The sequence below is a fragment of the Engystomops pustulosus genome, chromosome 5, assembly GCF_040894005.1.
Source record: "Engystomops pustulosus chromosome 5, aEngPut4.maternal, whole genome shotgun sequence".
Classification (NCBI taxonomy): Eukaryota; Metazoa; Chordata; class Amphibia; order Anura; family Leptodactylidae; genus Engystomops; species Engystomops pustulosus.
This window is the reverse complement of record NC_092415.1, coordinates 183618848-183642219: the sequence shown is the minus strand read 5'-3', so window position 1 is coordinate 183642219 and position 23372 is coordinate 183618848. Positions and strand designations below refer to the sequence as shown.

The window sequence follows — 23372 nt, the reverse complement described above, 5'->3', positions numbered from 1 at the left end:
ACAGCTTTGCCTTACAATCCTAGATCCCCTACAGTCCTGTTCCAATGCCTCCAAGATTTCCTATTGGTCCCTCCTTCCTGCTCCCTCTCAACTTACATAACTGCTTGGCCAGTCAAAGGCCACAATGATTACCACTTTTCAAAGTCATGAGGATATAAGAAATTGATTTCTTTACTGGATTCTACTGCAGTAAACTACCAGCCTCCTCGGGTAGAGAATGAAATGCCCTTTCTATAAATTCCTCTTTTAAGTCAAATCTCACCTGTTTACCTATAATAATCACCTCCAAAGTCATATTCAAATGATCTGAGAAGAGTCACCTTTTGTGCTGCAGATAATAGACAATTCCCACCTGTGTCTTTAACTGCCTGTTTGCCCAGTTCAGTTGCAATCAGAACCACCGGCCTGATGTGGTTTGAAAGAGGACATTCTTAACTTCTCAAAGCATTGTTCCAGCTGCTATACAGCCCTATATATGGGCATCTTAATTGATTCTCCTCTTGTTGCGGCTTCTAAAAGTGACTCCTCTTTGCCGAAAAGTAGTGATTCTTATATCATTTGCAAGGAGATTACAGGAAAGTTTTAACATATACAGGGGTATTTTAGAAACAATATTTCATCCCCTACCTGAGGGGACTGTTAGTATAGTGGTGTCCCTTTAAGGATTTGGTCCCTATTGATTCACTTCATAGCACCTGACGATTCAAGAAATCTTTTTCCACCAGTACAAAACAGACATTAGTCATTTTTTGGGGTGTGAATAAACTTTCTAGTAGATAAAGATTTTATATAAGCAGCTCAGGGTTAGAAGATTTTTTTTTTTAAAAGCAACACTCCCCTTACTGATTCCCCAAAAGCTCTTATTTCCATGCTGCCTGAGCCCCCTGCTGCTTCCTAATTTGTAGTCCATCATGATACTCTGTAAATGCCACTCAAGCAATCACAAGTGACCTGCCCTGGTCAGTGATTGGCTGAGGAGCATTTCCTGTTTGTCAAATGGGACCAGGAAGTAGAGGGCAGCGGGGGATCGGTGAGTATTGCTTCTTTTTTATTTTTTAACCCTTTCTGAGCTTCTTAAAAAAAACTTCTTTGAGGCATGTTAAGTTCAATGCTCCAGAAATTTTTTAAGCAGATATTCTGGGATTTTTTTTGTTTTTTTATTGATAAGCTATCTTTAGAATTGATACTGTGTAATCTGTGTGTGCCATATAAATAAAAGAATTATTATTATTATAATTATTATTATGACCAAAATTAGATCTCATGGGGTCTAGCACATAGCACCTCCACTGATCAACCTATGAGGGATTGCTGATTCCACATGAAGGTGATGCCACATCCATCGGTCACATGACCTATCACATGATTCAAGTAGAGGGGACTGAAATGCAATACCAAACATGGCCACTATGCGATGTGCTTGACTTTTATCGGAATTGGTGCCGTTTCTAGGAATAAATCTTGTAATGTCTCTTTAAGCCCAAAAAATGGCTATGTCTGTCATGTATTAGGATCTCTGTCCACCACCATAGGAGAGGAATTGTTAGATGTGGATTCATAATCATAAGAACCTGGTTAGTTGAAGGGAATCGGAGATGTACAAGGGACCGATTCCCCCTTACAGACCGGAATGTGACATGAGAATGTGACAATATTCAGATCAGGAATAATAAGACATTACCTTCATCTAAGTATCCCGAGTAGCCATGAAAGAAAAAATAAAAGCAAAAAAAGAGTAGATTTAGCTACAGGTCTCTACGTTGTATAAGGCAGCGTCATGCACTGTGCGCCAAGCAGACGGGCAATACTACAACGGGAAGCGAGACGTGGCAGCGGAAGCGTCAGAACATACACAGTACAACATTGTTATAGCACAGAATATCCTGGAAACTACTACAGGTGTAGTCACTATAGATGAGCGGACCAACGTTCTGTTTAGGTTCCAGGTTCGGGTTCTGCTCATCTCTAGTAGTCACCACAATTCCAGTCTCGTCAGTTTTGACCATTTTACCTTATACCCTCCACCTCTGACTTTTCTACCCTCTTCCCTGTCTCTCTATATACATACAGACAGACATATACAGTGACAACCATCTGTTACCCTTTCTATAGGTCTCTTTCAGCTTCCTGGAGATCCACTGAACTGCTTTCGCAGAGATTTTTGTCCCAAAGTTTCTATCAAACGGTGAAGGAGCTCCGCCCTGTAGGAAGACATTATAACAATATCAGTGTTAGAATTTTGGAAAAACAGAAAAAAGGACATGCTGCTTGAGCTACAAATAAGAAATGAATAATAATCTTTATTAATATCCACATAGTAGAAAAATACACAAGACAAATTATTACAAACAATTAAAAATGCAAAAAGTATGCAAAAAACATTATAGGGGACATTTAATGGGGAGTCTACTTTCTGAGAGATTCCCTATGGTAGATTCCCCGTCTGGGCAGCAGCTTCCTCCTGTTTTTCAATAATTCAGGGATGCGGCTGCTGCAGAAATAAAGTTTAATGCTTAAATATGCAAATTCATTTCTATGGCTACTGGGGGTGTGGAGTAACCTCAGACAGCACCGGGGCAAAGGCTCCTCCAAAGGCAGTAGCACCTGATCCGCTGCCGGTGACGCTTCTGCTGCTGGGAAGCTCTGCACTTGCGCAGCAGCTCCCACTCGTCTGCTGGTGATACACCGGCAGCTAGCTACTGCGCTTGTGAAAAGCTCAAATGCTGGCGGAGATTGGCCCGGAGCAGGTAGAGGCAGATTTTTAGTGGATACTGGCGGTGTGGAGTAGCCTTCGCCCGGTGCTGTCTGGGGCTACTCCACGCCCCCCACTAGCCTTTGAAATTAATTAGCATATTTAAGCATTAAATTAGTGAAAAACTGGACGTGTGTGTGCATGTCACCGGCTGACAAATTGGCGTACTGCACAAGTGCACAGCTACCCCAGCAGCAGACAAAGTTTGATAAATGAACCCTTATGTGTTTGTGTAGGCAAGGTGACCCACCCAAATACTTCCAAATATTACAATGATGGTATGCTATCTCACACAAGGAGGCAAGTGTATGCCCAAACATGTAATATTACCAGACAGGTGAACATGAGGGAGCCAAAGTAGAGCAAATCAAGTAGGGATAGGGACTGTAGGTTTGTTCTTAAGTTGAATTTGTATGTAAGTCGGAACTGTATATTTTATCATTGCAATCCCAGCCAGAACTTTTTTGGTCTCTGTGACAATTGGATTTTTAAAATGTTGGGTTGTCATAAGAACCAGGATTAACAATAAAGCTTCATTACAGACACCTGTGATAACTGTTACATCTAATTATTGTAGCCTAGGACTAAAGTACAATAAATTACCAACATCCAGAGGTCCGTTTGTAACTAGGGGTCATCTGTAAGTCGAGTGTTCTTAAGTAGGGGACCGCCTGTATATCACATAGGATCCAGCTGATACCAGTCATCAAATAGAGGCTGGAGGTGAGAGGTGCTCCGACCTGCTACAACCCCTACCTCCACTTGGCAAAGTCCCTAATCTGTGCGCACCATTATGTACACCATATATATGAGCTGGAAGCTGCCCACCCACAGTCACATCATGCATAGTATAGGGAGAAAGCTGCTTTCAGACATTATTAAAACTAATGTAAAGCAAAGGGTGTCTGTCGCTCCATTATGTTGTAGTCAGACAGATGCCTCCCTTTAACCCTTTCCTCACACAGCAGGTGGGCTTGGCGGGCAGGTGTCTGTGCGTTACCTGTTGCATGTGGCCCAGTACATTCTTCCTACAGTCGAAAACTCCTTTCCCTTCCTCGGAGTAGAGTTGATAAATAAAGTCTGTTGTGTAGTTTTCATTGGAGTTTTCATTCCTAGATAAGTAAATACAGGTGTCAAAAGTACAAAATTTATATAATACAAGAAGCCTTAGGGGATTTTCCAAGATTCCTGGAAAACCCCCAAAGTCTGCTTACTCAACTCCCCATTCCAGTATCGCAGTGGTCTCCTGTTCTGCACTAGCAGCGGGACTGGAGATCCCTGGGGTCATTGGACTTGTCTGGACACACGGATGTCACTTCCTGTATATCACATGTGACAACTCCAAGTACCATGACCACCCAGCACTGCCAGCTGCAGTGGCAAAAAACAGGAGAATGTTCCAACCCTAGAAAAAGAGCCCCCAGAAATTCTAGAAAACCCTCTTAACAATTTGTTGTGCCAGAGGGGATCATAGACATTTTTATATAGACCTTTCTAAAAACAGAACAGTCTGCAGTTATGATTGTGGCCACTAGGTGCCACAGGTGTTGATGTCAATACGCAAGAGACTAAGAGTGACGGCACACGTGGCGTGAGCATGCGTTTTTGACAGGTTTGACCAATTATCTTAATTGAAACTGGTCAAAAACGCATGTGTTTTATGATGGACTACTCAAAGATGACCCAAAAACGCGTTCATGTGTACAGAGGTCATTTAAAAATATGAATTTGAGAGAAAAGAGCAAGAAGTTACAGGCAGTGACTTATTCCGCTCTCTGAAATCCAGTGGAATTTGATTTGTTCGCCTCTCCTTAAATTTTAACTAAGATTTCCACTAAAAGATGGTGATGGGGAATGATAACTGAAACTTTGTAATATAGTTTAGTATAGAAATCTATTCCCATGTCCTTCTTTTACCTTTGCCTTTATTCCTTATTTAACCCCTTAACGACCTGGCCCTTTTTTGTGTTTTTTTTCATTTCCATTTTTCACTCCCCACCTTCAAAAATGTATAACTTTTTTATTTTTACATTTAAAGAGCTGTGTGACGGCTTGTTTTCTGCGTAACTGCACTTCACAGTGATGGTATTGAATATTCTATGCCGTGTACTGGGAAGCGGGAAAAAAAATTCCAAATGCAGTGAAAATGGTGAAAAAATGCATTTGCGCAGTATTATCGTGGGCTTGGATTTTATGGATTTCACTGTGCGCCTCAAATGACATGTCTACTTTATTCTTTGGGTCAGTACGATCCCCGGGATAACAAATTTGTATAGGTTTAATCTTGTTTTCATACATTTACAAAAATTAAAACCTGTCCAAATTTTTTTTTTATTTTGCTATTTTTTGGCGCTAATAACTTTTTCATACTTTTGGTGTACAGAGCTGTGGTTGGTGTCATTTTTTGCAACTTTTGATGACGTTCTCAATGCTACCATTTCTAGAACTGTACGACCGTTCAACTTTGTACGCTATTTTCCCTTATATAATGAAGTAAAAGATGGGAGGTTTCAATTTGCATATCAAGAAAACGGAGCAGAACTATGAATAGATTTATATTGGTAAATTTCTTAATATCCTGCCCCCCACACATTACAAAAAAACATGAGGTAAAGTGGCCGATCCCTTTAAATCTTTACAGTTAGCCTTTTGGTGTGTAGTACTTCAGTTACACTGTTCACTACAGGAGAAAGAAGGGGCACAAAAAATGGATGCATGTTCAGAGATGCCAAGTTCCATGTGAAGGGGGAATGAGGGTGTGACAGCTGTCAGTTGACCATAGTGTACCCTAAAAAACCCTAACACAACATGATGTGGCTTGCGATCTCTGTACCTGAGGACAAGGCCTCTCTGGATACTCGTTTTCATCTTTTCTGTTAAATGCTCCACATTTGCCTGTGTAAAAGAATAATAAAATATTAACGCATATCTTAAAATAAAAACATAATTTCAGCAATATTGTGAATAACTTGGGCAGGTTAATGACTTCTGTATTATCTACACTGAAAATTATGAAATTATAGTTACTATTATAGTTACTATTTTCCTATACAGTCAAGCCACACCTTATTGTCTAGAATGGAACAAAATTATTAAGCATGCATGCTAGTTCATAGAAATTGGTAATTTGACTGCCCCTTGTCATATTTTTTGGATGTCTTTGCAAGGATTTGTCATGTTTGCTATGAAGTTTTTAGACACGTTTACAACTAGTATTACAAAAGGGTGTGGCTTCAATAAGGGTGTGTGGCCTTGGCTGAAAAGAGGCGTGTGCCACCAATGCAATGCCCGGATAATGATATATCTTGTGAGACCACAGGGTGTGAAATTACACCAGATTTAGCACCAGACACAGTGATGAATCTGGCGCACCATTAGCCTATCTAGACTTACTTTACACTTTTGATAAATCTGCCCTCAATATTTGTAAGTACCTGAAGTTCCCGGATGTCAAATTGCTCCTCAAAGATGTAGGCCGCATCAGCGCCGGCCGCCAGTCCTCCCATGTTGGACAGGTAGCCGCAGTAACCTCCCATGGTTTCGATGATGAAGACGCGCCTCTTCGTTCCGCTGGCAGATTGTTTGATGCGATCGCAAGTCTAATCAAAACGCGTGGGGCACAAATACATCATAAATTCACACAGAAAAACCCAATAACCAGCCATAAGTGATTTTGGTCTTATTCACTAAACCAGTCCCTCTGTGTAGGGTTTCTGATTTTGATCATTTTTCAAATTTTTTTGTTTCAAAGTAATTTTTCAATGTTTTTTTTTATAGTATTGGGATCATTCGGACTGTTTTCATTGTTCTGCACTGTCCTATTCCTCCTCAAAATATACAACTAAATTGACAAGAGTGTTACCCCTCAACTAGTCATAGGGTTGTGTCACTGCACACTGATACTGTGGAGCACTAACATGATTTTCAGAAGTATCTAAGTGCAGAACTGTTCTAGTTGCTCATGACAACATTTTCCTACAGCGGTTTATAAAATAAAAGCTGAGCTCTGATTGGTTTCCATGGGTAACTACAACGGTTTTACCTCAGAAACTTATAAATTTCCCCCTCTAAAGTATAGTTACTTTATAAGTTACTGCTGTAACTGGTAACACCCACTTGTTCATTTGTTTGCATAACACCCAACCATCTTGGATGGCCTGGGCAGCAACTACCGTTGAATACAATGGTGAAGCAGAGAACCATTGGCTCCCTGCATCACCACTGACCCACTACCACTGCTGAGTGTGGCAGATGCCAACAGGAGCAACGTGATGACATCATCTGGCCTGTTGGCAGAAGAGAAGGTCATGACCAAGGAGGATTGTATGTTGGCATTTAAAGGGTTAATGTTATTCTGAGGTAATTTTTATGTTCTGTGTTTCCCGCCTTTTTCATGAGGTACTTTTGTGCACTTTTCTGCCAGATGTTTGTTTCACAGATACTGCCTGCTGATTTGCTGAAGGTGAAGGTCAGCGGTGACTGGTAAACATGGATCTATGGCAGCGCTGTAACCAGGCAAAATATTGGAGGCAGCCAGCTGTCAGCAGGGTGTCTGGGCCAGTTTGTGGAAGAATCCGGTTACAACGCCCCGCCCAACGCACCCTAATGTATTATTTCTTCTGACCGTGGCAGTGCTTATTAGTGGGGGTTTTGTCTCACAGCTCATGCTGGGGAGACTAAGGCTACATTCACGTATATACGTGACGTTTTTCATCCGTATGCAGCACGTATGTAACCCGTATTTTATACATCCCCGTAGACTTCTAGGGCATACGGAACTGAACTACGGGAGAAAATAGGACATGCTCTATATTTTTATACGGCCAGTATACGGTACGGTACGGAAGGGAGTTAACAACGGCAATATAAATGGTCAGACGTATTGTCCATTGAAATGAATGTGGCCGTATGTAATCCGTAAAAAAAACGGTACGGTACGGATACGGCCGTTTTCATACGTCCGTGTGAATGTAGCCTAAGTTATATAATATCGTTACGTTATTAATCTGTAGTTTGGAATTATTCTGTTTATTTATTTAATAAAATTATTGATTTAATTATTTATTTTGGTAACCCAATAATAAAGCATTGCGGCCAATTTTTAATCCAACATGTCTTTATTTATTGCGGAATTATTATGTTTATTTTACAAGTGGGATTTGTGCTACCATGATGGTATAACAAGAGGGCATAACACCAGTGATGGGGTCATTATGTTGAGGCCAGTAATACTTTGGGCACATCCGGGGGTAGAGTTAGGGGCTTGTGAGCTGAATCTTATGCTCCACTTTCAGAAATCGTTATGTTTGCATTTCAAGTAGGAACAGCACAGTGCAGACGTATAATATAAAATCCAAGAAGGGACTTTTCATGGGGACTGGAGCATTTCATATTTCTGTTCTCAATGATGACAGGTCCACTTTAAAGGGGTTGTCCACTTTCAGCAAATAATTGATATGGTTTGTGTAAGGAAAAGTTATACAATTTTCCAATATACTTTCTGTATCAATTCTTCATAAATTTCTACATCTCTGCTTGCTGTCCTGCTATAGAAAGCTTCTACGTTGACTTTCAGTTGATAGAGATCTGTCCATGGTCATGTTATGGACACACAGGTACATGAGCCATTAGCATCACACAGCTGTGATTGCTCTTTGTGATAATAACGGCGCGCGTCCATCACATCACCATGGACAGATCTCTATCCACTGGAAGTAAACATAGAAGCTTCCTATAGAAGGACAGCAAGCAGAGATCTAGAAAACCGTGAGGAATTGATACAGAAAGTATATTGGAAAATTGTCTAACTTTTCATTGCACAAAAATATCAATTATTTTTCTGGACAAACCCTTTAAATAAGGATCCATGCAGTAAAAAAAGAAAAAGGGTATTTAGATAATTTAGTATTTACATATATTTGCATGTACCAATGCAAACAGCGAAGACCTGAGCGAATGAAGACATCACTTTATCTAATCACTGCGACACGCAATCTACTGTAATAGTAATGAGTGTAGATGTGTCAGTGTCACATGTGATGACTGCAGGACGCGGAGATGTAGCAGTGCTGAGTCATTGTGATGACATCCCGCTGCCTGTCTCTTTCCTTCCATTGCTCTCATTTCTGGCTCTTTCATCACCTCCTCATACACCAGTGCACACGCGTCACGTGAAGACACAACATTTGCACTTTATGGCAGTAGTATGTCCTCCCTGTCCCTTGTGAGATTCCTCTCCCCACACTCCACATGTTACTATATGGATGTCATAGTGGGAGCCCCAATGACTCTCTGTGCAGCACTTCTGTATATTTGAGCTGTATATATCTGTATGAGAATGTAAAGCAGTGTAATTAATGGTGTGGGGGGGGGGTATCTAGAAATATTTGATAGGTTTCCCAGCTGTCATAGCAAACCACTGCTCCCTCCTTGGTGATGATCAGTGCTAACGACTTAGATCTGGCGGTTGCAATTGATCACAGCCTCTAATCGGGAAACCTACAGTAGTTCTATACCACCACTTGGCACTTCTAGAAGCCTCCTATATGATCAGTGCCAATAACTTAGTTGCCGTGGTCAATAGCAACCACAGTATATAAGAGGTGGACAGCCGGGAAACTAGTTAAATGCCACCACATGGTATGCCTAGAAGTGGTCAACAGCTGGGAAACTAGTTATTTGCACCCACATGGTACATCTAGAAGCCACCTCTGGAAACCTGACGATGAGCAGTGCCAACAACTTAGTTACTCTGGTCAATAGCAACCGCAGCAACTAAGAGGTGGACTAGTAATATACCACCACTTGGCACCTGTAGATGCCACCTCTGGGACCCTGGAGATGATCAGTGCCAGCGACTTAGTTGCCGTGGCCAATTGCAACTGTAATATCAAAGAGTTTGACAGCCGTGAAAATAGTTATATGCCACCACATGGCACGTCTAGATGCCGCCTCTGGGACTTTACTGATGATCAGTGTAAACAACTTAGTTGCTGTGGAGCAGCATTTAAGAAGTTGACACCTGGGAAACCAGTTATATGCCACCACTTGGCACATATAGAAGACTCCTCTGGGACCTTGGTGATGATCAGTGCCAATGACTTATAACCTGTGGCCATGACTAGTGCCAGCATTGACAGCCAGGACTCTAGGGACACCACTTCTCACATCTAGAAGACTCCTCTGGGACCTTGGACATTAATGATCAGACATATTGAAGAATTAGGCTTTCTGTGCCTTCTCTTTTTCTTATATGAGGCTATGATTGTGATCAGTGCCTAGTGAGGAGGCGATCGCACCAGCAACTACCTTCTCCATTGTTTATATTGAAATTCATCTGCAAAAAATATATTACAATTTATTTTATTTTTAGCTTAGTCATATAACTGAAATGCGTTCAGGCGTGATCATGGGCATGGCGCCATCTTAAAAGCGGCTAATAGTTTAAATAAAGCAAGACATCTTACCTCCATAATGGCATTGAGTGCAGTATCGGCGCCAAGACTTAAGTCAGTGCCAGGGACATTGTTGCTAATGGTGGCAGGCACTACGCACATGGGGATGCAAAACTCTTCATAAGTGCCCCGAGCCTCAGCTAACTGCAGCATACTCTCAAAAGCCTGCAGCATGAATATGTGCTTAGCGGACGGGTCATGTATGCGTGTTAGTGGCTCCTTCTGTGTGGTGGGAGCTTTGGCTTCCCAAAAGGTATGGGAACACCTCGGAGGTGTCAGGAACTTGTTGACTCCGTTAATTAGTTGGATGACATTGAGCAGTATTGCGGTGCCCAAATTAATGGGGGAAAAAAAACTAAAAAAAAAATAATTAAGTGCACTGGGGTCGCATTGGCGCAATTAAGTTCTGAAATTAATTTAGAAGACTGCCCCATGCAGAGCAAAAAAAATAAAAAGTTAAATGAAAAGATCACAATGTCTTAAGCATAGAGGTCAGCAGAAGTAGAGAAGCCGTGTTAGTCCTTACGGTGCGTCCACACGTTCCGGCTGCTAAATTCAACTGAAGCCACACCCACCTGCCAATGACACGGTGTATTGAAGATACCACAGATTTATCTTCTCAATCTTTCTGACATTGGCCATCTAGGGTGGGTAGGGTTCCAATTGTGTCAAGTGGTCGGGTTATGTTAACGCAACCTTAGAGAGCAGATCATCAGTTTGTTAATTGGTGGGAAGCCATAGAGGACAAGAGTAAAGGGTTAAAACTGTCTGTTTCTAAAGACTGATAGAGAAGGTACAGGCCAGTGATGGCAAACCTTTACAAGACCAAGTGCCCAAAATACAACTAAAACCCATTTATTTATTGCTCTCTGTTCTACCACAAATTCAACAGAAGAAGGGCCTCCATCGATAAACCGCCCCTGTCCACACCTTCTCACTCTTTCTACAGTCCGAAGAAGCCAAGGATGTGTTGCCTCAAAATAATGCTGAGAGCACCATCTACATTGCCTGTGACTGCAGGTAGATTCTTTGAGTTGTGTCTGGTGAACTGGTTGGGGCAATGTGGCCTAGGTGCCCACAGAGAGGGCTCTGAGTGCCACCCCTGGCACCCGTGCCAGAGGTTCGCCACCACTGGTATAGGCTATTAGGCACAACTTAAGCAATCTTCGGAATCAAGCTTTAAGAGGTTGGCCACTTTTCAAAAAATCTGTTCCATTAGACAGGTCTCTCCATGTAAATGTCACTGTGCCTTTATCTCCTTTAAGAGATTCACCCTTTTCCTGATCTCACCATGCTGTCTTTGCATATAGTAACAGCTTCCTCTCTTTCACTCCTTCAGTCTATGTATTGGCATTTCCCACTGTGCCCCTTTCTCTCACAGTCCTTTTCTCTGACAGACACAGGGAGAGGAGAGGGGAGGGGAAAGAGCATGATGAATTATAATCTCCCGCTACAGCTCCTCCTATTCATCATGAATAAAAAGATTCAGAGAGTTTACAGACAGCACAAAAGTAAGTAGCAGGAGTGGTGAATCCCTTAATAAAAGGGACATGGGCAACTTATGTAAAAGAGTGGCCAACCCCTATAAGTTGCATGGTTACATCTTGGAAGGTATTTCTCGTAATCCTACCTTTTCTCTAAAGTGTGACCCCCATTATGACAATACCAGCTTATGTTATATTTACACTTCCGTTGCACGCCGTACCGTAGTACGGTGGGCACACGGCGGCGCAGGGGAGAGGAGGAGGGGGTGAGTGCCGCTTCTCCATAGGAATATATGGCGCACGGACATGTCCTACCTTTCTACGGGCTACGGAACGGTACGGTGCTCCGGTGCAGCGCCGTGAGGCCACTGCGATGTATGGGGGAAGTATATATGCTGTATATACCTCGGCCGTATAAACGTCTCCCATACACTCGTGTAAATATAGCCTTAAAATGGTTGTCATTTCAGATGCACATTTATTGTACCCAATCTTGAAAACTTTCCATATAATAGTCTACAGTAATTTGTATGTCATAGGCAGATTAGACAGTGTAGTCACATCAACTAACCAAGTTAGTCATTTAAAGGAGTTAAATGTTAAGAAAGTCCTTTTAAAATAACCTGACCAACAGGTTAGGCCTGCTAGTGGCCCCTACAAAAACAGCTGAAATCTTAAACCATCACTCTTCAATCTTCCTGCAGCACCTCCGCAGGAGAAATAAGGCATTGCACTGTGTCCAGGGCAATCAGTGGCCTGTCCATGTTATGTATGGATGCAGTTGGTCCTCCAAAGAGTCATCACTTTGTGGCCAAATGTTCCTCTGGCTAGTTATAAAACCAGGACCTTCTAAGCTAGACCAACATTTCAATAATCAAGTGAGAATCAACGGAATCTAACAATCCTCACACCTAGCCCTATCCATATATGAGGCCACATCTTAAAAGCATTGGGGGAGATTTATCGAAAGTGTCTGAGAACAGAACTATTCTAGTTGCCTGTGACAACCAATCAGAGCTCAGCTTTCATTTTCCCAAAGCTGTTTAAAAATTAAAGCTGAGCTCTGATTGGTTGTCATGGGAAACTAGAACAGTTTTACCTCAGACACTTTTGAGAATCTCCTCAATTGTCTCAAGATTGTAAACCACCGCCCCAGTGTCTGAACGCTGCGTCCCTACTGAAGCGACCACTGAGACACGGGACCACCTTTTCTATGAAAATCCCGATTCACCAGTGAATAGACACTTACCTCCTACACTATATAATGATGATTAGTTAGATCTTTACTCTTCTACCTCACAATCTTGACATTTTAACTCTTTACTCATCCTTGTTATAAAAGGTTTACTGTTTCAGATTTATTTAGCAAATTTTAGTAGTGCCGATTAATAAAAATAAATATTTTTTTTAATAAAGGTGAGGAATTTTCTTCTCCGGGTGTCCAGTGGTGTTAACTGTGGAGGTGAAGCATGAGAAGGGTATGATGGAAAATATTCCGTATCCTCCATATGCTTTATATTTATGTATAAATGCTGATTGCATCCATATATAAATAGGTTATGGGGAGAGAAGCAGAAATAAGAGCACAGGCAGGAGTATGGGCTGGTACCGACTGCTGTAATCTGACCCGTAGCTGTCTAAAGTAAGTTGGGTAAGAGGTTCTGGTACTTAAAGGGTTTGTCCACTTTACCTCATGTTTTTGTAATGTGTGTGTAAGTGTGGGGGGTAGGGTATTAGGTAATTTACGAATATAAATCTATTAATAGTTCTGTTCCACTTTCTTGATATGTAAAGTGAAGCCTCCTGTCTTTTACCTCATCAGCCAGAGATTCCTGTCCATAAAATGGCCGCAGATGGAGGGTCATGTGATCTTTATCTGGCGATTGTTCATGGACAGATAAGCTCCCACGACCCTCCAGCTGAAGGTAATAGACAGGAGGCTTAACTTTACATATCAAGAAAGCTGAGCAGAACTATTAATAGATGTATATTGGCAAATTACCTAATACCCTACCCCTCACACTTACACACACATTACAAAAACATGAGGTAAAGCAGCCAACCCTCTAAGATCGATACAATCTTCATCTTTAGCTGTGTCTATTATTACATCACAGCTCTAGTCACTCTCTGTAACTCTCGGCAGCATGTTATAAAGCAGAAGGAGCAAATGGTATCCAATATGGTATTGAAGAAAAAATATAGGATAAAGTTTAACTTACTAATTATATCTCCAGTTGATGTCCTGTGGGTGGCCCTAATTAGTAAAGGTTATCTCTGCATACAGGAAATGGAGTCTAGTAGGTGGTCCTACTCAGTAATGCAGCGATAATCATAAAGGAAATGGAGTCCAGTGGGAGGGATCTCTTGTTCACACTATACAGCGATAGATTATAGATCAGGGCCACCAACTGGACTCCTAAGCACAGAAATAGCAACAATTTCAATAAATTAGTGCCTGGATTACTTTTTTTTACAATTTGTTCCACTCCTTCTGATCTAAAACATGATGCCAGAAGACTGCACTGCATTTTAGGGTTCCCTTTAAATAGGAAGTAACACATTTTACTGTTAAAACACCAGTTAACGAGTACCCAATGCAAAGCAAAATGTAGTCCCCAGACCAGAGATTATACCCATCAATAATCTTGGTAAATCCTTGGAATATTCTACTTAATGGAGAATAGCACTTCTGAAGAGATTTTGGGTGTGTTTGGCACATATAAGTGTGATCACTTTATAAGCCAACCACATACACTAGTCGATGATCAGCTGGCAACACTAACGGGCTGACCAGGAAGCTGGTCTTACGACTTCCTGTTCCTTGAGTAAAGTGGCTGAATTCCACCAATCATGGGTATTCCACGTGTATTTTTGATCATATTTCCAACTTGGCTGATCATGTCAAAAATGTTTTTGGTTTGACTGATATGAAGAGGCCCTGTGTTGAAGGTGATGGTGTATTATGGAGAAGTTATGGCTAGAACTTGAAGTCCGTTCCATGCTATAGACTGTGATAGTGAGCAACTCACTCCTTTACGTCACATCATATTGTTAACAAAGACACTTTTTTTGGAAGGTTTTGTAACTTTGTAAGGTAACTGGTTTTACAGGCAACTGGTTTAGCGGAATGCCACCAAGCAGAATTCATTGACCTAACTAATTGCAAGCCTTGAAGCTGCGCCATATGCGGGCAACACTACATAGGATCCAGCCGTCTAGATGTCTACTAAGCTGACATGAGCAGTCATGAAGTGAGTATGAGCAGCAGGGAAAAGAGTGGGTTAAATTAAGTGCAGACAGCATTAAGCAGCAGCATGCAGCATGCAATACTCACCTTTACTCGCTGTTACCCATGGGATTATTTATCAGAGTTTGCAAAGAATATACATTTCCAAATTTCCAAATTGGAGGTTTTTTTAAGAAAATCAGTCTTGTGGATTAATGAGAATTAGCTGGACAATTATACAGAATGGAGGCAGCAATATGGTGGGATGAATTCTTAAAGGGAACCTGTCATCAGAAATTGTCCTAATAAACCACTAGCAGTATGTCGTCAAGCAGCTGAGCATCTTCCAGTTCATGTTTCTTTCATGGTCCAGTGTCGTGGCATCATCCATGAAATCGACTTTGAAGTGAGATGTAAATTGGTTGTATAAAGTCAAGTAGGCGGAGAGTTTAACACTGAAGTCAAGCTTTCCCTGACTCAGAATGTCCCATTTACTGTAATTGATGGTCCTGCATCCAGGGATACCATTGGCCAAATCTCCTGAAGTTGAACACATGATGTCAAGGTGTTCATGTGTTCAGAGGAGGCACGGAGAGCTTGACTTTGGTAGTAAACTCTCTAAACAGGTTCTCTAGAGTAATACTTTCTCAAAGGGATTGGACTCTTTTAGGACTACCTTATACAATAAAAACTGCCCCATCTGTAGCATTCATGTCAACATCTGGATTCTTTGCTCTGATAAATAAGACCACATATATGGTATTATAGTGATTTGTGGCTTTAGTAAGTGCACTCAAATAAGTCTCATTAAACTTACATCTGTTATAGTGTTCAGAGCAGTATCTGCGCCAATGCTGAAATCTGAACCCGGCACATTGTTGGAGACAGTAGCAGGAACCATAACCATTGGGATACAGAATTCATCATATTTCCCTCGGGCAACAGTCAGTTCCATCAATCCCAAGTAGGCCTGGGAGGCACAGGCATGGTGTAGGGAGGAAAAAGAAGACATTGTCGTTGTAGGAGGGGGGGATAAGGACCTTAAATGGGACCATGGGAAGAAGCCATTTCTACCACAGCACACAGATATACTTGGGAAGGAACCACTACACACAGTGAAATAAAAGATATATAAAACATAATGCTACATAGAAATGAATACGATAGTAGGATACAAAATGTGAACACACAACAAATGAAAGAATAATATAATACAGCTAAAAGGATCAAGATTTACACACTAAGACATCATTTTAGACACCACAGTAAGAAGAATGTTTTATGATGATGCCGCTTTACCTTCAGAAGACGTACACTAATATATAAGCCAAACTGAATGGAGAGAACTATAGACAAGCGCAGGGCCGCCGATAGGGCAGTACAACTGGTACTGCCCTATGGGGCCCGGACTCTAAGACACTAGGGGGGGGGGGGCCCGGGGGCCCGGCCGGTGGGCCGCAGACTGTGCGGTCTGTGCTGCACACAGGTGCGGCCGGTCGGTCCTGGGCCGGTCTGGGGCCGGGCCGGCGCTGATCCGGGCCGCCCGCACTCCCTCCTTACAATTTTTGATTTAATGTATAGTACCTGCATCCAGGGCCGCCGATAGGGCAGTACAAGTGGTACTGCCCTATGGGGCCCGGACTCTAAGACACTAGGGGGGGGGGGGCCCGGGGGCCCGGCCGGTGGGCCGCAGACTGTGCGGTCTGTGCTGCACACAGGTGCGGCCGGTCGGTCCTGGGCCGGTCTGGGGCCGGGCCGGCGCTGATCCGGGCCGCCCGCACTCCCTCCTTACAATTTTTGATTTAATGTATAGTACCTGCATCGTACGATCGTTCGATGCAGGTACTATTAATCAGTACACAGACGCAGCGCAGCACCGCTGCTTCTGCGTCTGTGTATACAGGCAGCTACACAGGTTGCGCAATCGACGTCATTGCGCAACCTGTGTAGCGTGGAGGAGGCTGGCACTTACCATGTCAGCTCCGGCCCTCCCTGCAGCTCCGCGGCTTGGTGTGGAGGCGCGGGGCAGTGACGTCACTATCCTGAGCCTCTACACCAAGCCACAGAAGACCGAGGACAGGAAGAAACCTGCGCCAAAGGGGTGAGTATTATGTATTTTTTTTTTAATTATAGAAAGGGGACATTAATTTTATGTCTGGGGCAGGGGGGGGGCATTATTCTGTATCTTGGGCCCGCAGGGGGCATTAATTATATGACGGGGGGTATTCTATATCTGGGGCTGGCAGGGGCATTATTTATGTGTCTGGGGCAGGGGGGGACACATTCTGTATCTGGGGCCCGCATGGGGCATTAATTATATGACGGGGGGCATTCTATATATGGGGCTTGCAGGGGGCATTATTTATATGTCAGGGGGGGGGGGGGGCTTGCGGATATTATTCTGTATCTGGGGCCCGCAGGGGGCATTAATTATATGACGGGGGGCATTATTCTATATCTGGGGCTGGCAGGGGGCATTATTTATGTGTCTGGGACAGGGGGGGGGGGCATTATTCTATATCTGGGGCTGGCAGGGGGCATTATTTATGTGTCTGGGGGGGCATTATTGTATATCTAGGGCTGGCAGTGGGCATTAATTCTATGTCTCGGGCAGGGGGGCATTAATTATATGTCTGGGGCGGGCTGGGGCCATTACTTCTATGTCTGGGGTGGGCAGGGGCCATTCATTCTGTGTCTGGGGTAGGCTGGGGCCATTCATTCTGTGTCTGGGGTAGGCTGGGGCCATTCATTCTGTGTCTGGGGTAGGCTGGGGCCATTCATTCTATGTCTGGGGTAGGCAGGGGCATTTATTATATGTCTGGGGTAGGCAGGGGCCATTCATTCTATGTCTGGGGTAGGCAGGGGGCATTTATTATATGTCTGGGGTAGGCAGGGGGCATTTATTATATGTCTGGGGTAGGCAGGGGGCATTTATTATATGTCTGGGGTAGGCAGGGGCATTTATTATATGTCTGGGGTAGGCTGGGGCCATTCATTCTATGTCTGGGGTAGGAGAGAAAGAAGAAATAAATTACCCTTACCATTACAGTGTGTTACATTATGGGGCACTATTTGTGTGGTACTAATATTTCAGGGGGCTCTATTACAGTATTTGGGGCACAGTATTGGTGGTAGCAGAAGAAGGGACAATGGGAAAGTGCAGAACATAAGACGTCTGTGTGGTAAACTCTGCAGGAATTCTGTGTACGTGGAGGAAGAGACAAGGTGATGGTGGAACTAATGGAGAAGAGGAACGAGAACAATCCGAGGACACGTCACCTGATGTCACTGGATGCAATAGGTGAGGATCTCATGTGTTTTCTGTAGCTGTATATGATAAATACTGATTTTTTGCATGTTCACTTCTGTGTATATATGTAGTATTATAGTAGTTATATTCTTGTACATAGGAGGCAGTATTATAGTAGTTATATTCTTGTACATAGGAGGCAGTTTTATAGTAGTTATATTCTTGTACATAGGGGGCAGTATTATAGTAGTTGTATTCTTGTACATAGGGGGCAGTATTATAGTAGTTATATTCTTGTACATAGGGGCAGTATTATAGTAGTTATATTCTTGTACATAGGGGGCAGTATTATAGTAGTTATATTCTTGTACATGGGGGGCAGTATTATAGTAGTTATATTCCTGTACATAGGGGCAGTATTATAGTAGTTATATTCTTGTACATAGGGGGCAGTATTATAGTAGTTATATTCCTGTACATAGGGGACAGTATTATAGTAGTTATATTCCTGTACATAGGGGGCAGTATTATAGTAGTTATATTCCTGTACATAGGGGGCAGTATTATAGTAGTTATATCCTTGTACATAGGGGTCAGTATTATAGTAGTTATATTCCTGTACATAGGGGGCAGTATTATAGTAGTTATATTCCTGTACATAGGGGTCAGTATTATAGTAGTTATATTCTTGTACATAAGGGGCAGTATTATAGTAGTTATATTCCTGTACATAGGGGGCAGTATTATAGTAGTTATATTCCTGTACATAGGGGCAGTATTATAGTAGTTATATTCTTGTACATAGGAGGCAGTATTATAGTAGTTATATTCTTGTACATAGGAGGCAGTTTTATAGTAGTTATATTCTTGTACATAGGGGGCAGTATTATAGTAGTTGTATTCTTGTACATAGGGGGCAGTTTTATAGTAGTTATATTCTTGTACATAGGGGGCAGTATTGTAGTAGTTATATTCTTGTACATAGGGGGCAGTATTATAGTAGTTATATTCTTGTACATAGGAGGCAGTATTATAGTAGTTATATTCTTGTACATAGGGGGCAGTATTATAGTAGTTATATTCTTGTACATAGGAGGCAGTATTATAGTAGTTATATTCTTGTACATGGGGGGCAGTATTATAGTAGTTATATTCTTGTACATAGGGGGTAGTATTATAGTAGTTATATTCTTGTACATAGGGGGCAGTATTATAGTAGTTATATTCTTGTACATGGGGGGCAGTATTATAGTAGTTATATTCCTGTACATAGGGGCAGTATTATAGTAGTTATATTCTTGTACATAGGGGGCAGTATTATAGTAGTTATATTCCTGTACATAGGGGACAGTATTATAGTAGTTATATTCCTGTACATAGGGGGCAGTATTATAGTAGTTATATTCCTGTACATAGGGGGCAGTATTATAGTAGTTATATCCTTGTACATAGGGGTCAGTATTATAGTAGTTATATTCCTGTACATAGGGGGCAGTATTATAGTAGTTATATTCCTGTACATAGGGGTCAGTATTATAGTAGTTATATTCTTGTACATAAGGGGCAGTATTATAGTAGTTATATTCCTGTACATAGGGGGCAGTATTATAGTAGTTATATTCTTGTACATAGGGGGCAGTATTATAGTAGTTATATTCTTGTACATAGGGGTCAGTATTATAGTAGTTATATTCTTGTACATAAGGGGCAGTATTATAGTAGTTATATTCCTGTACATAGGGGGCAGTATTATAGTAGTTATATCCTTGTACATAGGGGTCAGTATTATAGTAGTTATATTCCTGTACATAGAGGGCAGTATTATAGTAGTTATATCCTTGTACATAGGGGGCAGTATTACAGTAGTTATATTCCTGTACATAGGGGGCAGTATTATAGTAGTTATATCCCTGTACATAGGGGGCAGTATTATAGTAGTTATATCCCTGTACATAGGGGTCAGTATTATAGTAGTTATATTCTTGTACATAGGGGTCAGTATTATAGTAGTTATATTCTTGTACATAGGGGGCAGTATTATAGTAGTTATATTCTTGTACATAGGGAGCAGTATTATAGTAGTTATATTCTTGTACATAGGGGGCAGTATTATAGTAGTTATATTCCTGTACATAGGGGGCAGTACTATGGTAGTTACATTCTTGTTTATCAGAGAAGGTATTGTAGTATGTTTTTAGTGTACATATATGGCAGTATTAAGTTGTGTGCTCTTAAAATAGAAGCATTATTCCTCTATAATAGAGGCAGTACGAGTTGCATTTACTTTATCCATTGAATGCTGATGCTTATTTATTGGCATTCTTGTGACTACACACTTATAGATGCATGCATCTAATAAAGTTATTTTTATAGTGTGGTACATGAGTATTTTGTCTTTATATATATCCCTTGTTTAAAGGGAATCAAGCACCAGGTGCACAGCATAGTACCTGAAGGTATCATGCTATGCACCTGATGACCCTGACTTCAGCACTGTAAGTTCCATCAAAATGGCCTCTATGGTTATCCTTTAATGCTTTTATAAAGAATTATGTTAATTACCAGCTTAGGAGCAGTGGGAGTGCTCCAGTGCACCTAAGGGCTCCTTATGTCACCCAGCGGCCAGTCCTGCGGTGATCCGAAATCCCGATACCTGTGCCTGCTCAGCAGCCTCTGTGAATCAGTGTGCAGGTGCAGGGACTTTAGGTTTCCTTGGGGCATGCAATGAACGCTCCTTCTTTTCCTTCCCATTGGTTCTGAGGAAATATGAAGTCCTGACCCTTATGCAGTGATTCACAGAGGTTGCTGAGCAGGCACAGGTACCAGGACTTTAGATTACCTCAGGACTGGTGGCAGGGTGACGTATAGAGCCCTTAGGTGCACTGGAGCACCCCCACTGGTAATTAACACAATTCTTTATTAAAACATTAAAAGATAGTGGCGGCCCTAGCAATTGCACTTTATAATGTTATATTTGTTATATGTTGTCTGTTAAACACTTTTATATGTTTACTGTTCACCATGCTTTAGTTTTTGATGCCATATTTGCACTATAATAAATATACTTGACCAAAAGTATGACTCCTATTGGCAATCTACCAGAAGAGTGTGCCTTGTCGTAGCAACAGGCCTCAAACCCTGTTTGTGAAAGGTCACTGCGGGGGGCAGGAGGCTTGTTCGGTTTTGGGGTGTGTTGGGGCCCAGACACTTTTGCTGTATGGGGCCCCGAATTTCCTGATGGCTGCCCTGGACAAGCGTGACCAACTCTCCATTCAGTCTACCCCTCCATGCAGCAGCCAAATCAATGGAGGTCCGAGGACTATGATGACCTCCATCTATCAGATGTTTTGTAGCATATGGTGGAAAAACCTCAGTAATGTGGTTGTCTGGTAAAATTTATCAATAGTCTAAACGCAGGATAGGTCATAGATGGTGGGGCAGTTGGGGGGTTGAGATCCAGCCCCGCACTGAGCAGCTGTTTGACCTAACATTAACCCCAGTAATCGTAAATTTCCTAATATTTTTGTCTTAGATATTCCTGCCTATTTGACCAATTTGAAGCTCATCTTGATAATGTTTCATTCACTTGAACGTATACTAGTCCAGGCTTTCATACAGCCGGGTGCAGGGTGGATGATGGGTGAGGGTTTCTCACCCCTCCCCTCTCCATGGAAATACCACATAATATAGGACTTATATCTATCCTATACTTTATACAGCGGTCACCCAGCTGTGAGACAGCTTGTGCTCTCCAGACTGTGGCAGGGTGCCATAGACCTTTATGGGGGCGGGAATATGGGCCCCCATACGTTCTTGTGAATGAGATCTAAGGGTAGAGCTGTGACTACAGCTTAGATACTGTGCCTACAGGATGTCTGAGGTCGTCTGAAACACACCTCCAGCCTTTTTATTGGTTCAAGCTCCTGCTCTCTCCCATCCCTTGCAGGTATGACTTCTCTCATTGGTTCCTGGAAATAACACCACATGCTCAACGTATGATAAAAACCCTCCCCCTTGGGGTGCTGTTGGATACAGCCTCTAGGTTTATGTGGTGGCTGGTTGTGCTGGGGCTTTCAATATTACCAGCGACTGTTCAGGCTCAAAAGGTTGCAGGTTATGGCAGGTGCACAGGTGAGGGAGGGGAATGCCCTGCGCTGGTCCACGCCACCGACGGCCACGCCACTTTCATGCTACAACACGCCCACTTGGTTTGGAGGTGGCGTAAAGGGGAAAAATAATCCCAATTCCTGGCAGTCCGCAAAGCATTACGATTATTTCAGGGATTGTACAACAGAAAACAATTGTCCCCCAATTAATCTAAAGCACATCAGGGATAGCAATGTCATAAAGTAATTGTATGGATATCAGGTAACAGCTACTGTATACAGGGGAGACTATGCTATTTTAGAGGGGAGCTGGAGGTAACTTTAAAATGAATTACTGTAGATATAGTCAAACAAGAACAATGAACTGTAACAGAGAATGAAGGAATGAAACAATTCATGAGAAGACAGACATGCACCTCAAACCCTCCAATAACAAGCAGAGCGTTGATGCTATTTGCACGGATCTGTTCAGCAATTTGATCAAAGTATTTTGCAGGCAAAGTTCTGAAATATGAAAATATAAGTTATATTTCTGTGTTATTGCACTGTTTACCAAGTCTAATTATTATCATCACCACTAATGATATAATATTTGCCATATACAAAGGATTAAAAATGAAAATGACCTTTTGGTTCCCAGGATAGATCCTCCTTGGCCGGTCCAGCCGCCAACATCTCCCCATCTTATCTCTTTAATCTGAGAAGAAGGAAAACAATATAGATCAGCATAAATCTAGGAAAAATTCAACATTTACCAACAGGGTTTTTTTGGTCTAAGGCTTAAACAGTGGCTTTAAAGGGTGCTCTGGGAATGAGCAGGCTGTGGTGCTGTCACAGGACTCGCTGATCAACTGTTTGGCTGCATTGTGTCCTGTGCACTTCCTTTAGTGTCAGGGAATGTTCCATTTACACAACGACTTCCACTTGACTTTGTTTTTTTGGTTACCCCTGCGCCGGACCACATGGGGAATTATAGATGTCAGGCACCAGGGATAGTGGACCCACTGGACCACTGCGGATGATGACGTAAGCTGACAACTGGGACCGGAGTCTAAGTGGCACCTAGTTTTCACCAGAGCAAAGCGGGTTGAACTTGC

General features: G+C 42.2%; 1 protein-coding gene across 6 annotated transcripts in view; it reads right to left on the bottom strand.

Moving 5' to 3' along the window:
- Positions 1-23372, bottom strand: part of PFKP (phosphofructokinase, platelet) — a 76710-nt gene that overhangs the window by 2354 nt on the left and 50984 nt on the right. The window contains exons 14-21 of one of the 6 annotated variants that reach the window (XM_072154007.1): positions 22902-22972; positions 22692-22779; positions 15737-15889; positions 10219-10371; positions 6187-6351; positions 5586-5647; positions 3753-3864; positions 2102-2201 (exon numbers count right to left, since the gene is read on the bottom strand). In XM_072154007.1, the coding sequence (XP_072010108.1) occupies positions 2102-2201; positions 3753-3864; positions 5586-5647; positions 6187-6351; positions 10219-10371; positions 15737-15889; positions 22692-22779; positions 22902-22972 (904 nt within the window). Of the gene's footprint in view, positions 1-1681; positions 1688-1757; positions 2202-3752; positions 3865-5585; positions 5648-6186; positions 6352-10218; positions 10372-15736; positions 15890-22691; positions 22780-22901; positions 22973-23372 lie in introns of those variants that run through there. The other 5 variants (XM_072154003.1, XM_072154002.1, XM_072154005.1 and 2 more) reach the window with 5 other exon arrangements.